Raw genomic sequence first — 13,677 nt, 5'->3', positions numbered from 1 at the left:
AGGATTACTCCATTTTAGTATATTCGGTTAATAGGGTCAACATTGATGTAGCCGGCCTTGCTAGTTAATTTTATTTCCCAATATATTACAACTGAAAACTTGGTTTTTATACCCTCCACCATTCTATGGAGTGTATATTAACTTTGTCACTTCATTTGCAACTCCTCGAAATATTCGTAATAGACCCTACAAAGTATATATATTCAATATCAGCGTAAAATTCTAAGACAATCTAGCGATGTCCGTCGGTCTGTCTGTCTGTCTGTTGTAATCACGCTATCTTTCGAACGAATCTGTTGTAATCACTCAATTTTTCGAACGAATTGAGTTAGAAATATAAAATTTAGCATTAATGCATAGTTTACCAGTAGGCAAGTTTAAGTTCGTAAATGGGTCATCTAGATCATCTCGATCTCGTATAGCCCTCATATAACAGTACCTCCTGATATTCGGTATTTTCATAATTTTAGCGACAGTATTTACCGGAATTATTTCAAATTTCATATTTAAAGTTCGTAATGGGTTCTACAGCCTATGACAAAGGTCCACGTCTTTTTTTTTTTTTTTTTTTAATTTCGTATAGGGATATCCTAATGGTTACTACAACTTATAACAAAAATCTTTGTATGCAGGTCCACGTCTTCGTATAGCCCCCATATAACGGCACCTCCCAATATTCAGGATTTTTATGATTTCATCAACATTATTCACCGGAATCGTTTCAAATTTCACATTTAAAGTTCGTAATGGGAACTACAGTCTATGGCAACAATTTTTGTATGCAGGTCCACGTCTTCGTATAGCCTCATATAAAGGTACCTCCCGATACTCGGTACTTTCATGATTTTAGCGACATTATTTGACGGAATTATATCAAATTTCGTATTTGAAGTTCGTAAAGGGTACTACAGCTAATGACAATTTAAGTGGTAGTTTCCGAAAGTTTTTTGAAATTTTCAAGCTCCTTCCAAATGGTGAAAGGTATTAAATGTTCGGTCCGACCGAACTTAGCTATTTTTTACTTGTTATTACTGAATTAGAAATTCTCTCCACAACAATTCTACGAAACCCAGCTATTACAACTCATTATGATTGCTATTACAAGGTCCATACTCATTCAAAGACAACCCAACATACCAAATAAAAATAAAACTACAACACAACTTGAGAATAATATTATTAAAAAGAAATTTCACAACAAATTTTCAACAATACTTTAGAAATGCTTATTTGTACAAAGGTTTCGCAAGTGTGTCTGAAAATTTTTTGAACACACAACCATTTCGTAGTGAGTAGGCATTGCATTTGTAGATAAATTTATTTGGTGAAAATAATTTGTTTTGCATTTATTGATTAATTTCAATGTAAAAAAAGTTATTCGCTGTGTCTTGCAAAAATTAATTGGTAATATTTTAAAAATGCCTTATAAATATAAAAAAAAGTGTTAGAAGAGAAGCAAAAGAGGTAGTTGAACTTCTTTTTAGTGATAATCAACACAAAAAAATTGTATCAAAAGAACGGTCGGAAACTAGTGAAATAAATAGCGACCCAGTTCCTGTGCAATGTGAAAATGAAAGTGAGAGTGAAAATGAAAGCGACGAAGCTCCAACTATGTCTCCAATTGAAAAACTTAATATTCAAGATGAGTTGGCTAAGTGGAGTGTGAAACATTTAATTTCGAACTCTGCAGTGAATGAACTTTTAACAATTATGAGGAGGATGATACCAAGCCTACCAAAAGATGCTAGATCATAAAAAAAAACCCCTAGAGATGCTCCAGTTATGTCAATTGCAGGAGGTGAATATGTGCACTATGGACTGGAGGATTGCTTGACCGATTTTTTTTCAAACGCTAAATATGAAGGTGACACTATTGAATTAAATTTTAATATTGACGGTCTTCCAATTGCAAAAAGTTCATTGGCACAAGTTTGGCCTATATTGGTAAACGTAAACGGTACAAATCCTGTGTATACAATCGGCGTTTTTTCTGGAAACAGTAAGCCGAAAGACGTCAACGCGTTCCTAACACCATTCGTTGAAGAACTTAATGAAGTTATTAGTTCAAATTTCTCATTTAAAGGCAAAAGTTATAAGGTTAGCTGCCGGTCATTTATATGCGATTCACCAGCAAGATCCCTAGTTTTGGGTATAAAAAGCCATACAGGTTATAATTCCTGCCACAAGTGCACACAAACTGGGAAATACGTTCAGAAGCGCATGGTGTTCACACAAGAAAATAATGATTCTCGAACAGATGAAAATTTCAGAACACGTCACTGTGCAAATCATCATATAACAAACACCCAAATGGCAATAGAAAAGTTACCAATAGACATAGTTCAATCCTTTCCATTAGATTACATGCACGTAGTTTGTCTTGGAGTTGTAAAGTCATTAATGAAGTCTTGGATCCGGAAAAAAAATTGTTCGTTTTCGCTATCTCCAGCACAAATCGAAGTGTTTGATGATCAGCTGCAGACGCTTAAAAGTCAAACTCCGAGGGAATTTTGTAGAGCACCACGAAGTTTAAAGGAATTTGAGCGATACAAGGCAACAGAATTTCGGCAATTCCTTCTATATACTGGACCTTTTATATTAAAAAATATATTGGATGAAAATCGTTATACTCATTATATGCAACTAAGCTTGGCTTTGCGCATATTATTAGATGAAAGCAAATGTAAAACATACAATGAGTGCGCACAAGCGTTGCTAACCAATTTTGTAATGAATGTCCCAGTGAATTATAATGAAGCTACAGCAACATACAACTTCCACTGTCTTACACATCTAGCAAGTGATGCTTTATTATATGGATCGCTAGAAAATATAAGCGCCTTTAAGTTTGAAAACAAATTAGGAAAATTAAAACGACTTCTTAAAAAGAAAAACCACGTATCCGTGCAGTTATATAATCGATTGGTTGAACAAAGTATAAACAGTTCACTTTCTGAAGAACATGTAAAAGTGGAAAGAAGTTCAAATACTTTTATTCAGAATGAAAACATATACTTGTCAATTTTTGCGCCTAACAACTATTATAGTGTTGGACAACATGTTTTCAAAGTTTCATCAATTGGAACAACAGGAACGCAGAAAGTGTTTGGATCAAAAGTATTGTTTTTGGAACCATTATTTTTCTATCCACTTAATTCCTCTCTCTTGAATATATGGGAGACAACGGATTTATCATTCTCAGAAAAAATAGAGACACACTTTTTACATGAGATAGTTAAAATGGTTTCTTTCTCTCAAAACAGCAAAACTGTCTTTCTTCCGCTAATTCACAATGCCTGAAGACTTCACAAAACTATTCTTTAGTCAGAAAAATGTTAACATGGGAGCTCCGCCAATAAATGAAAATTACCATAAACTTATAACAAATTCTGAAGGTAAAAATAATATTTTTTAAACATTTCTCCATAAATATGATAAAATCTTATTTTAGTTTTAGATATAGCTAACCAAGTAATAAGTGCAATTCAGCCTATGTCCATAAGGCTAACAAGCGAAGTGCAAAGCTTGCGTAAGGAGTTGCAGGAGCTCAAACCAGAAAGAAAGAAAACAAAAACTTTAGTAATGCCTTCCGTTCCATTCAAGGATATTGAGCCGTTTCTGGAATTTGAAAAAGGTCTCCAAGAAATAAACGAAGCATTTATTTCTCTTGTAAGTTTCATTCTATAATTTGTTCAGGAAATGATTTAGTTCAAAAACACTAACTAAAACAAAAATAATAATATCACTATGCTTTCCCTAATTTCAGGAAAGCGAACTGAAACTTGTTGCCAAGGCACCAAATTTCGTAAAGAATTGCTGGAAAAAAATAATAACAGATGAATTGGGAGAACGACTCTGCTGGAAAGGGACGGAGACAAAGAGAAGTGTTCGCAATTTTAGTACAACAAAAGCAATACGAAGTATTTCTATTTAACAATAGTATCTGAAAAAAAAAACGCTTAATTTCTATATTTCATAGATGCAACTTTATCATTGGGCTACACGGAGGACACATTCATTAAGGACACGCGCACTTTCTTTCAATTCGCTAAAAATCGCATAAAGCTGCGAAACGATTACAAAAACAAAAAAAAATAAAATGTAAATTAAAAAAACATAATAATATTATAACTTTCACTAATATTAGTTGAACTAATTATCTTAATGTAAAACACAACTGAATTAATAACCAGTAAGGAAAGCTCAAAAGTCGGGCGGGGCCGACTATATGATACCCTACACCACTATGCATATTTAGTAGAGCTCTCGTAAAAAGGTTTATACAGAGCATTTCAGAGCTCTATGAGATATTTGGTACGAAATCAAAATCTATCTAATTCTATCGTGCATTTTACGAATTATAGCTATATCTGAATCGATTTTCACCAAGTTTGATGTATTTGATTCTAGGCTGAATTCGGTCAGATTTCCAAAACCCAGGACATTTGGGCTGATATTGGACATTTGGTGCGCAATCAACACGAAATTGGATGAAGATATATATAGGAGGTATATCCAAATCTGAACCGATATTTGTAAAACTGAAAAAGAAGATATTTCTTGGCTGCATCTGATACCAAATATTATTCTTGTATCGTACATTTTTCGAATTTGAGGGACTTAAAGTACAAATCGGATGAAAGGTATATATAGGAGCTATAGCTGTATCCGACCGATTTTCACTAAATTTGATGTACCAATATTAGCCATTTGCTGCACATTTAATCCGAAATCGAATGAAGATACATATGGGTGCTATATCCAAATCTGAACAGATTTTGAGAAAATTAAAAGCGACTACTTTTGGGCTTTATCTGATATCTGGTACCAAATATCATTCCTGTGAAGAGTATGCTATGCTATACTATATCCAAATCTGAACAGATTTTTATAAAATCAAAATCGACTATTTTTGGGCTTTATCTGATATCTGGTACCAACTATCATTCCTGTGAGGAGTATATTACGAATGTTAGGGACTAAAAGAGCAAATCGGATGAAACATATATATGGAGCTAGAGCTATATCTGAACCGATTTTTACTAAAATGTGTGTACTTGCTTATAGGCTGGTTTCGGTCGGATTTGCCAAAATTCATGCCATTTGGGCTGATATTGGCCATTTGATGCACAATTAACACGAAATCGGATGAAGATATATATGGGAGGCATATCCAAATCGGAACAGATTTTAATAAAATTAAAATCAACTATTTTTGGGCTTAACTTATAACTGGTACCAAATATCATTTCTGTGGAGTGCATATTACGAATGTGAGGGATTTAAAGACGAAATCGGATGAAACATATATATGGAGCTATAGCTATATCTGAACCGATTTCTACTAAAATTGGTGTACTTGCTTCTAAGCTGGTTTCGGTCGGATTTGCCAAAATTGATGCTATTACGGCCATTTGGTGGTCAATAACCCGAAATCGGATGAAGATATATATGGGAGCTATATCCAAATCTGAACCGATTTCGATAAAATTTAAAACAGCTATTCCTGTGCTCCATCTAATACCTGGTACCAAATATCACGGTTGTGGAGTGAACATTACGAATGTAAGGGACTAAAACACTAAATCGGATGAAACATATATATGGTTGCTATATCTATATCTGAACCGATTTTCACTAAATTTGATATACTTGCTTCTAGGCTGAATTTGGTCCGATGTACTAAAATTCAGTCCATTTGGACTTATATCGGCCATTTGGTGCACAATTAACCCGAAATCGGATGAAGATATATATGGGAGCTATATCCAAATCTGAACCGATTTTCTCCAAATTTGTTGTATTTACTTTAAGGCTAATCTCGGTCACATGTGCCAAAATTCGGGCCATTTGGGCTGATATTGGCCATTTGGTGGTCAATTAACCCGAAATCGGATGAAGATATATATGGGAGCTATATCCAAATCTGAACCGATTTCGATAAAATTTAAAACAGCTATTTCTGTGCTCCATCTAATACCTGGTACCAAATATCACGGTTGTGGAGTGCATAGTAGGAATGTGAGGGACTTAAAGATCAAATCGGATGAAAGATATATATGGGAGCTATAGCTATATCTGAACCGATTTTCTCCAAATTTGATATACTTGCTTCTAGGCCGAACCCGGTTGGGTGTGCCAAAATTCAGGTAATTTGGACTGATAGTGGACATTTGGTGCTCATTTAACCCGAAATCGGATGAAGATATATATGGGAGCTATATCTAAATTTGATCCGATTCTCACCAATTTCAATAGGGTTCGTCCTTGGGCCAAAAAAATATTGTTTGGAAAATTTCATCTCAATCGGATAATAAATGCGACCTGCATTTTGTTCACAAGAATACATGGACAGACGGACGGACGGACGGACGGACGGACGGACAGACGGACGGACATGCATAAATCGACTCAGAAAGTGATTCTATGAAGGTTCTCAAAAGTAACTATGGGTCTATCTCGTTTCCTTCTCCATGTTACAAACAAATGCACAAAGACATAATACCCTTACCACTATGTGGTGTAGGGTATAAAAATGGAGTAAATAGTTTTGAAAAATATGTACACTTTTTTATAAATACATAAGCTTACGAAAATATTAGTTTTGTAAGCTTATTCTAAAATTGCACTAGCAAGCTTAATATAATATTACTTTCGTAAGCTTATTCTACAATTACAAGAATAAGCTTATAAATAAGGGTTCCCTTTCGATTATTATATAATTGTTAAACAAGCATTTCTCAATATATTCTCAAGATTTTCTCAAGCTTAAGGCTTATGTTTGTAAGCTTGTTAAAATATTATTCTCAAGTCAATTTGGTATGTTGGGAAGTATATGAAAATGTTGTGCATGTGTGTGTTTTTATTAGCTTGAAATTCAACAGAACTCAAAATAATTATTACCATACATTTCTGTAGAAGGAATTTCTCAGTTTTTTAAATAGAAATTTTCAGAAGAAAACTTGTGTGCTTGTTGTTGTTATAGAATTCCAAAGAAACATTTAGAATAGCAAGTAAATAAAACAACTTGTTGCATGCCATTCAGAGGACACGGTAATGATATTCGAATTTTTTGAACACACACATTGCAGTTTTTTATTTCTTTTTTTTTTCTCAGGAAATTCTATACTACCATTCATGGGAATTTCTGTCTCTTGATTTATGGGATATTGAAAATAAATAAAACAACAATGCAGCTTGAGAACAATATCATATAAATATCATATAAAATTTTTATAACTCTTGAGTAACACTTATGGAGCACAATATTATTAGGTATCGCCTTTGATGACAAATGTAGGACATTTTTAACCCAAATTCTTGAGGTAATAATAATACTGTCTAATAAAGTGTAATTTTTGTAAAAGAAGGAAGGAGATATAGATAATGGACATGTCTATCAAAATTAATGAATAACACGTTAAAAAGTAACATTCGGTTTTGTCGACAGATGTATACCCTTCTTTTTGATTATTTAAATTGTTGACCCTCTATGTAGTAGATTCCCAAGGATTGGGTCAATACTTTTCTCTAGTCGGAACATAGACGTATGATCCCATAAGCAATTCAATTAGAAAACGTAGCATTGTTGGAGTGACACTTACCTCAATTTTGAGAGAAAGAGATGGGAGCTATGTATTAGAACTTAATTGTTCAGTATAGATATACATACGTATCACATTGGGTGTGAAGAGTGAACACAAATGTGTACGAAAAGTACTCAACTTGGCGTTGAGTGTTGAAATTGTGGTATAATTATGATTTTTTGGTATACGGGCTCACTAAAAATGTGTAGGATTTAAACAATTGGGTGATCTTAGAAATTGCGAACTCTCTGTGAATTTTTGTATAAACGTCAATGTGGATGTTTGGATTTAGACAATGAGGTAGTTTTGAAAATTAGTACTTAATGCAGAGATAGAGCTGAAATTATGAAATTCGATACGATGATTCCGTTTAGTGTGTGGGTAGACATTGGGTTGAAAATGGGATGTCATTTAAATTTTTGAGAGTGTAAATATTTTACATGGCACTATATGATCCAGAGCTGTGAATTTTTCTATGCTAAGCTACTACTTCATATCGAGATCAGTTTATTTCGTTAATTCTGTCCGGAAATATTTGAAACAAATACTAAAAAAAAACACATTTTTCTTTTGAACTTTTTAGTCCGTGAAAATTGAGCATTGATCATAACGCCATGCGAACATATAATCCGAAATTGTAAAATTCCGGATTCCAGCTTTATAAGTTGACATTTCTGAAACATTTAATCCTAGTAACTAATTTTCGATCCATCCATAAAATCGATTTATCCCAAAACAAGACACCAAAGATAATAACTTCCATCCATGCACATAATATTTTCGTGCACTTTTAGCACCAATACGATTTTCACCAAATTTGAAGTATTTGCTTTGCCATATTGGGACTGATATTTTGATTGCTACCGTCCATTTGTTGCGTAATAAACCTGAAATCGGTGGAAGTTAAATATGGGAGCTATATCTAAATTTTGACCAATTCTCACCAGTTTCAATAGGGCTCGACCTTGGGCCAAACAAATGATGTCTGGAAGATTTTATCTCAATCGGACAATATTTAAGTGCGACCTTCGTTTTGTTCACAAAAATATATGGACATACAGACGGACTGACATGCATAAATTGACTAAGCAATGAGAAAACGGATATAGGTTGAGGGCAATACTGACTGATACTTTTAAACTTGTTATATGATTTATTTCACATACAGGGTGAGATGAAACAACTGCAACCAACTTCAGACTGCTGTCATTTCTAAGCCACTCGTCGGACAGCTGTTAAAATTATTCCAGTGGCAGCTCATTATATTATTAACAAGCGTACAAAAGCATTTTGGTGAGCAGTGGATATCGTTAGAGCACTCCAGCATTTAAATGTGAATAAATCTTTTGTCTCTCGTACCATCGTTCGTAACCTTGTTTCTGGTAGCGTAGCCCGACGTCAAGGAAGTGAACGGAAGAAAACAGCAACATCAGCAGAAATGGTTCGAAAAGTAAAGAAGCGACTTGATCGAAACCCGCGTCACAGTGGCCGAAAAATGGCTCATGAGCTGAATATATCGCAATATTCCATTCGGCAAATATTGAAAAATGAGCTCGGGGTAAAGACATTGGACATTCCAACAGCCAGACCTTAGACATTCCAACAGGACTCAACACCATCGCACTCAGCACGCGCCATCCAAGAATGGTTACAAAATGAGGTTCCTCGCTTCATTTCCAGCAATGGCCACCAAAATCTCCGGATACCAATCCGTTGTACTATTGTGTCTGGAGTATTTTGGAAAGCAAAGTTGGCACTAAAACATACCAAAGAGTCGATCACCTCAAGCAAGCGATTTGCCGGGAATGGACCACAATACCGCAGAGCAATATTCGGGCAGCTTATGATGGTTTCATTGGCCGTTTGAAGGCCATAATTCGCTCCAAAGGTGACCAATTCGAACAAATCTAAACTAATTCTAAAATATGATGCTATTTCCGACATTTTTTGCTTTCATTCAATTAAATAAAAAAAAAAATAAAAATTATAGAGTTTGACTTTATTACAGTTTCTTACCTCAACCTATAAATTCCAAATATTAAAATTTTATTGTCCACTGATGGTTGGTTGTCAGCGATGAAGCCGTGTATTGTTATTGTTGTAGTTGCTGTTGTTTGATGTTGCTGCTGTTCTTTCCGTCTTTCTTTCGTTCGCTTGCTTTTGATTAACTTTAATTAAGTTAATAACACCACTCACTCACTCATTCACTCGCTCGCTTGACGGCATGACGCTTCAATTCACAACGTTCATCACAAAGCTCAAGCCGACGAAGGGGACAGGGCCAACGACGAAATGTATCAGCAATGAACACCAGCACCACCACCATTGCCGATGCCGCCTTGAGTATCGGAACAGCCACCACAGATGCATTAGTCCTGCGAGAACACGTAGGCTTTGTGTACTCCTCCATGGAGCAAGTGCCGTGGCGGAATTGTGTTGCACAGCTGCCGGTAATTCACCTGCAAAGAATGCGAACAAAAGAAACGATAAAAGCAGAAGGCCAATTTGCATTTCGAGTCGAGTCAACCACACCGCGCCAAACATTTCTTGGCGGCACATTTTCCTAACCTCAGTGCAAACATGAATCGCGGTTAATTAAAGCCAAGAATTAGCAGCATGACTAGGCCATGCCTTCATCAAAATGAAGGTAGGGTAGGGAAAGGAGGGTTCGGAGATGTAGTTAACAGATGCTTGCAATGAGTGGGAAAATATTTCAAAATTTATGTAAATGTTAATAAATTTGGATTCGACAGATAAGAGTATAACGAGAGCTTGTTGTGAGTGAAAGCAATGAAAGAGGATGTTTGCAGTGGGGGGATTTGAAGTTAAGTATCTAATCTATCTGTTTGTGGCTAGCCAATGGGGTGTAGTAGTTATGGGGAGCGTATGAGTTATGTGAACGAAAGACAAAAGCGTTTTGTATACGCAGTGGAGAACCTCTGGAGGGATATTCAAATAAAAAGGGGAATTGAGTTCTGTGGAAATTTGAAATTAATTTATGAAAGGCAAATTGAATGCAAAAGTAATATTCAGTGGAAGTTAATGTATGATGAACAACAGTCAATGGGGCAGAAGTATATTCGAAAATTTTAGGCATATCTAATGCTAATAGAGATACGATTTTCATACTAAGTAAAAAATCTAAAAAAATTAAAAGCAATTTTGCTCTTGGTTTAATATTTGAATTTTAAGAAAAGAAAATTGGAAGTCAGCTACTTTAAATCCAGATTAAAATTCGACTCAATTTAAAAATTTGCATTCAATAAATGCCCTTGGTCAATGTGAACCAGTAAAGAAAGTCTTAAAGTCGGGCGGGACCGACTTTATGATACCCTACACCACTTTGCTAATTTAATAGAGCTCCACCTAACAATCAAATGTTTTTATGAAAGAATTCAATCATACACGCCATGATTATAAATTAATGTTCAATGGACTAAATATGCCGAAGCATCTTTTAAATTCTGACTTGTATTGCCCATTTGGTGCACAATTAATTTGAAATCGGATAAAGATATATCAGAGCTATATCCAAATCTAAACCGATATCGATAACATTTGGCGAAGATATTTCTGAGTTGTATTTGATATATTTCCCTAAATATCGTTGTTACGGAATGCATATTACGGCTGTGGGTAACAAATATAACAATTCGGATGAACAATATATATGGGAGCTATAGCTATATCTGAACCGATATTTACCAAACTTGACATACTTTATGACACACTGTTGCAAATTGTTTAGATAGTTAAGCTTTTAATTGCATTAAATTCAACGTCGAGCGAAAATGTTCATTCTTTTCAGCAGGGACGGGCTTCACTTCACTTCGCTTCGGATCAGAAGCATAGTCATATTTTTGTGACTTAACAACTAAGCCGGCATTTAAGTTTATTATTTAAGTGTGTCAGTTTGTTTCATTTTAGCCCAGCGGAGGGGAGGGTTCTGTAACAATGGATAAATTAAGAAAACTTACATACCGTTATTGTGCGGCAGCGTCAGCCGTTGTTGTTCCTGTAATTATTGTTTGCCTACACTGATGGTTGGTTGTCAGCGATGATAGCTTTTAGACTCAATTCGGTTGTAAGTGCCAAATTCCATCCAATTTGGACAAATATTTGATGTTTGGAGCACAATAAAATGGAAATCGGACGAAGTTATATATGGGAGCTATATCCAAATCTGAACCGATCTCGATGAAATTTAGCAAATGTATTTCTGAGCTCCATTTGGTATATTTCCCCAAATATTGTTGTTTCAGGGTGCATATTACGGCTGCGGAGGAAAAAATAACAAATCGGATGAACAATATATGTGGAAGCTATAGATATATCTGAACCGATTTCAATCAAATTTGGCATACTTATTTTCGTTTGGCATTTGGTTGTGTGTGCAAAATTCCATACTATTCGGGCTGAAGATATATGTGGCACATATATCTAAAATTTGACCCAATTTCAATAGGGTTCGTCCTTGGGCCAAACAGATGATCTGTGCAAATTTTCATCTGGACAGGGCAATAAATGCGAACTGTACTTTGTTTACAAATAGACGGAAGGACAGACAGACAGGCGGACGTATGTCCGTCCGTCGACTCAGAATGTGATTCTATGCAGATCATTAAAAGGAACAATGGGTCTATCTCGTTTCCTTTTGCCTGTTACAAACAAATGCACAAAGACATAATACCCTGACCACCTTGTGGTGTAGGGTATAAAAATTGAGTTAATATCAAATGCTAGTTAAAATAGAAATTGGGTTAAAGTTTTTTAAAATTTCAAAAATTTAATCGTTCATTTAAAGCATGAACTATTATCTACATTAAGAAAAGAGTATAGCAACTGACTGACTAAAATTGGTACGATTTGGATTTGGCTGAACGGATTGGTCTGGAAATTTTAAATGTTGATATTGGGGTCTCTCTATCTCTGATGGGCAGGGTTAAGATAAGGACTTGGGTTTGAAAATACGTTCAGCAAGCATACGAGAAGTTCTATATTGGGTATTGCGTTAACGGATACTGCTTGAAATCTAAAATTTGGTATTAGGATCAGGAGATGGTTTTGGAAATCCGTACTAAAAAGTAAAATAAGTGGGATTAATTCTTGTGCGGTTTGGTTGATACATGGCGGGGATTTGATTATACAAACAAACAAGTTAACAAATGACAAGGAAAAAAGGTGTAAGTTCGGCCGGGCCGAACTTTGAACAATTTTCAAAAAAAAATAAAATCCGTTAAAAATTCAGTTAAAATCTTAAAAATACGAATTTAGCCGTATATTAGGGTCTATACGACGACGTGTTCCTGCATAGGCAACTTTTGTCACAAGCTATTACAATATTCAAACGCGAATCTTGAAAAAAAATCTTAATCCGACTTTAAAGAAATATTATCTTTTTTCAGAATTATTTAATATAAATGTAATTACCTGTTGTTTTGATTTTTTAGCGTATATCTGAACGATGGTTGCACGCAGTAGATATAGTAGTTTTTTTTTTTATTTATTTATTTTTGTCGATTCTAGGTTTGATTTCACGTCACAATTTGGTTTATTTCGAAAATATTTTGGTTTATTTCGAAATTATTTTGCTTTAAACTTTTGTGCGAAATGCCGCCGGCGTTTTCGATTTGGCATTCTTGGTTATATATTTGACACTTAGATATTTATATTTATATTGATTTTTTTGTTTTAGATATTTTTTAAACTTTTTTAGCTTTTTTATTCCAAGACACCTCTTTGGTATTCCACTATTTGTTGCGATTTCAAAAATCTTATTTGGGTTTTTTCACTTAAATCGACAAACATCACTTAAATCAAAATCACTTTTTCCCAATTTTCCTTTCATTGAAATGATTTTCCTCGATGTTTTTCCTCGTTTATACGAATATCCATTTGATTGATGTAAACAATTTGAAAACACTTTATTCAAAGCGCCACTACTATTCCATGGTTATTTGTAGAAAACACACAAACACAAATTGCTTTGTTTATGTGCATGTGTGTGTGTGTCGTGCACAAGTATATGTGTGCGTGCATGTGTGCCTGTCTATCTTGCCTATCTGCTGTTATATAGGTCAGTTTAGCGGAC

The 13,677-nt window shown here is 34.7% G+C and overlaps 1 protein-coding gene across 2 annotated transcripts; it reads left to right on the top strand.

Moving 5' to 3' along the window:
- Positions 1-1,296: 1,296 nt before the first annotated feature.
- LOC131806504 (uncharacterized) lies at positions 1,297-4,100 on the top strand. 2 transcript variants are annotated; one of them, XM_059130644.1, is made up of 5 exons: positions 1,297-1,404; positions 3,264-3,395; positions 3,452-3,669; positions 3,767-3,920; positions 3,980-4,100. In XM_059130644.1, the coding sequence occupies exons 2-5, from the start codon at positions 3,293-3,295 to the stop codon at positions 4,096-4,098; spliced, it is 594 nt and encodes a 197-aa protein (XP_058986627.1). In that variant the 5' UTR covers positions 1,297-1,404; positions 3,264-3,292; the 3' UTR covers positions 4,099-4,100. The 2 variants fall into 2 exon arrangements, 1 of the variants encoding a protein (XP_058986627.1); XR_009344062.1 differs by lacking the exon at positions 1,297-1,404 and having other exon boundaries at positions 1,422-3,395.
- The last annotated feature ends 9,577 nt before the right edge of the window (positions 4,101-13,677 follow it).

The sequence above is a fragment of the Musca domestica genome, unplaced genomic scaffold, assembly GCF_030504385.1.
Source record: "Musca domestica strain aabys unplaced genomic scaffold, Musca_domestica.polishedcontigs.V.1.1 78, whole genome shotgun sequence".
NCBI lineage: Eukaryota > Metazoa > Arthropoda > Insecta > Diptera > Muscidae > Musca > Musca domestica.
Note: the sequence above shows the minus strand (reverse complement) of the source record. Positions and strands in the feature narration are given on the sequence as shown.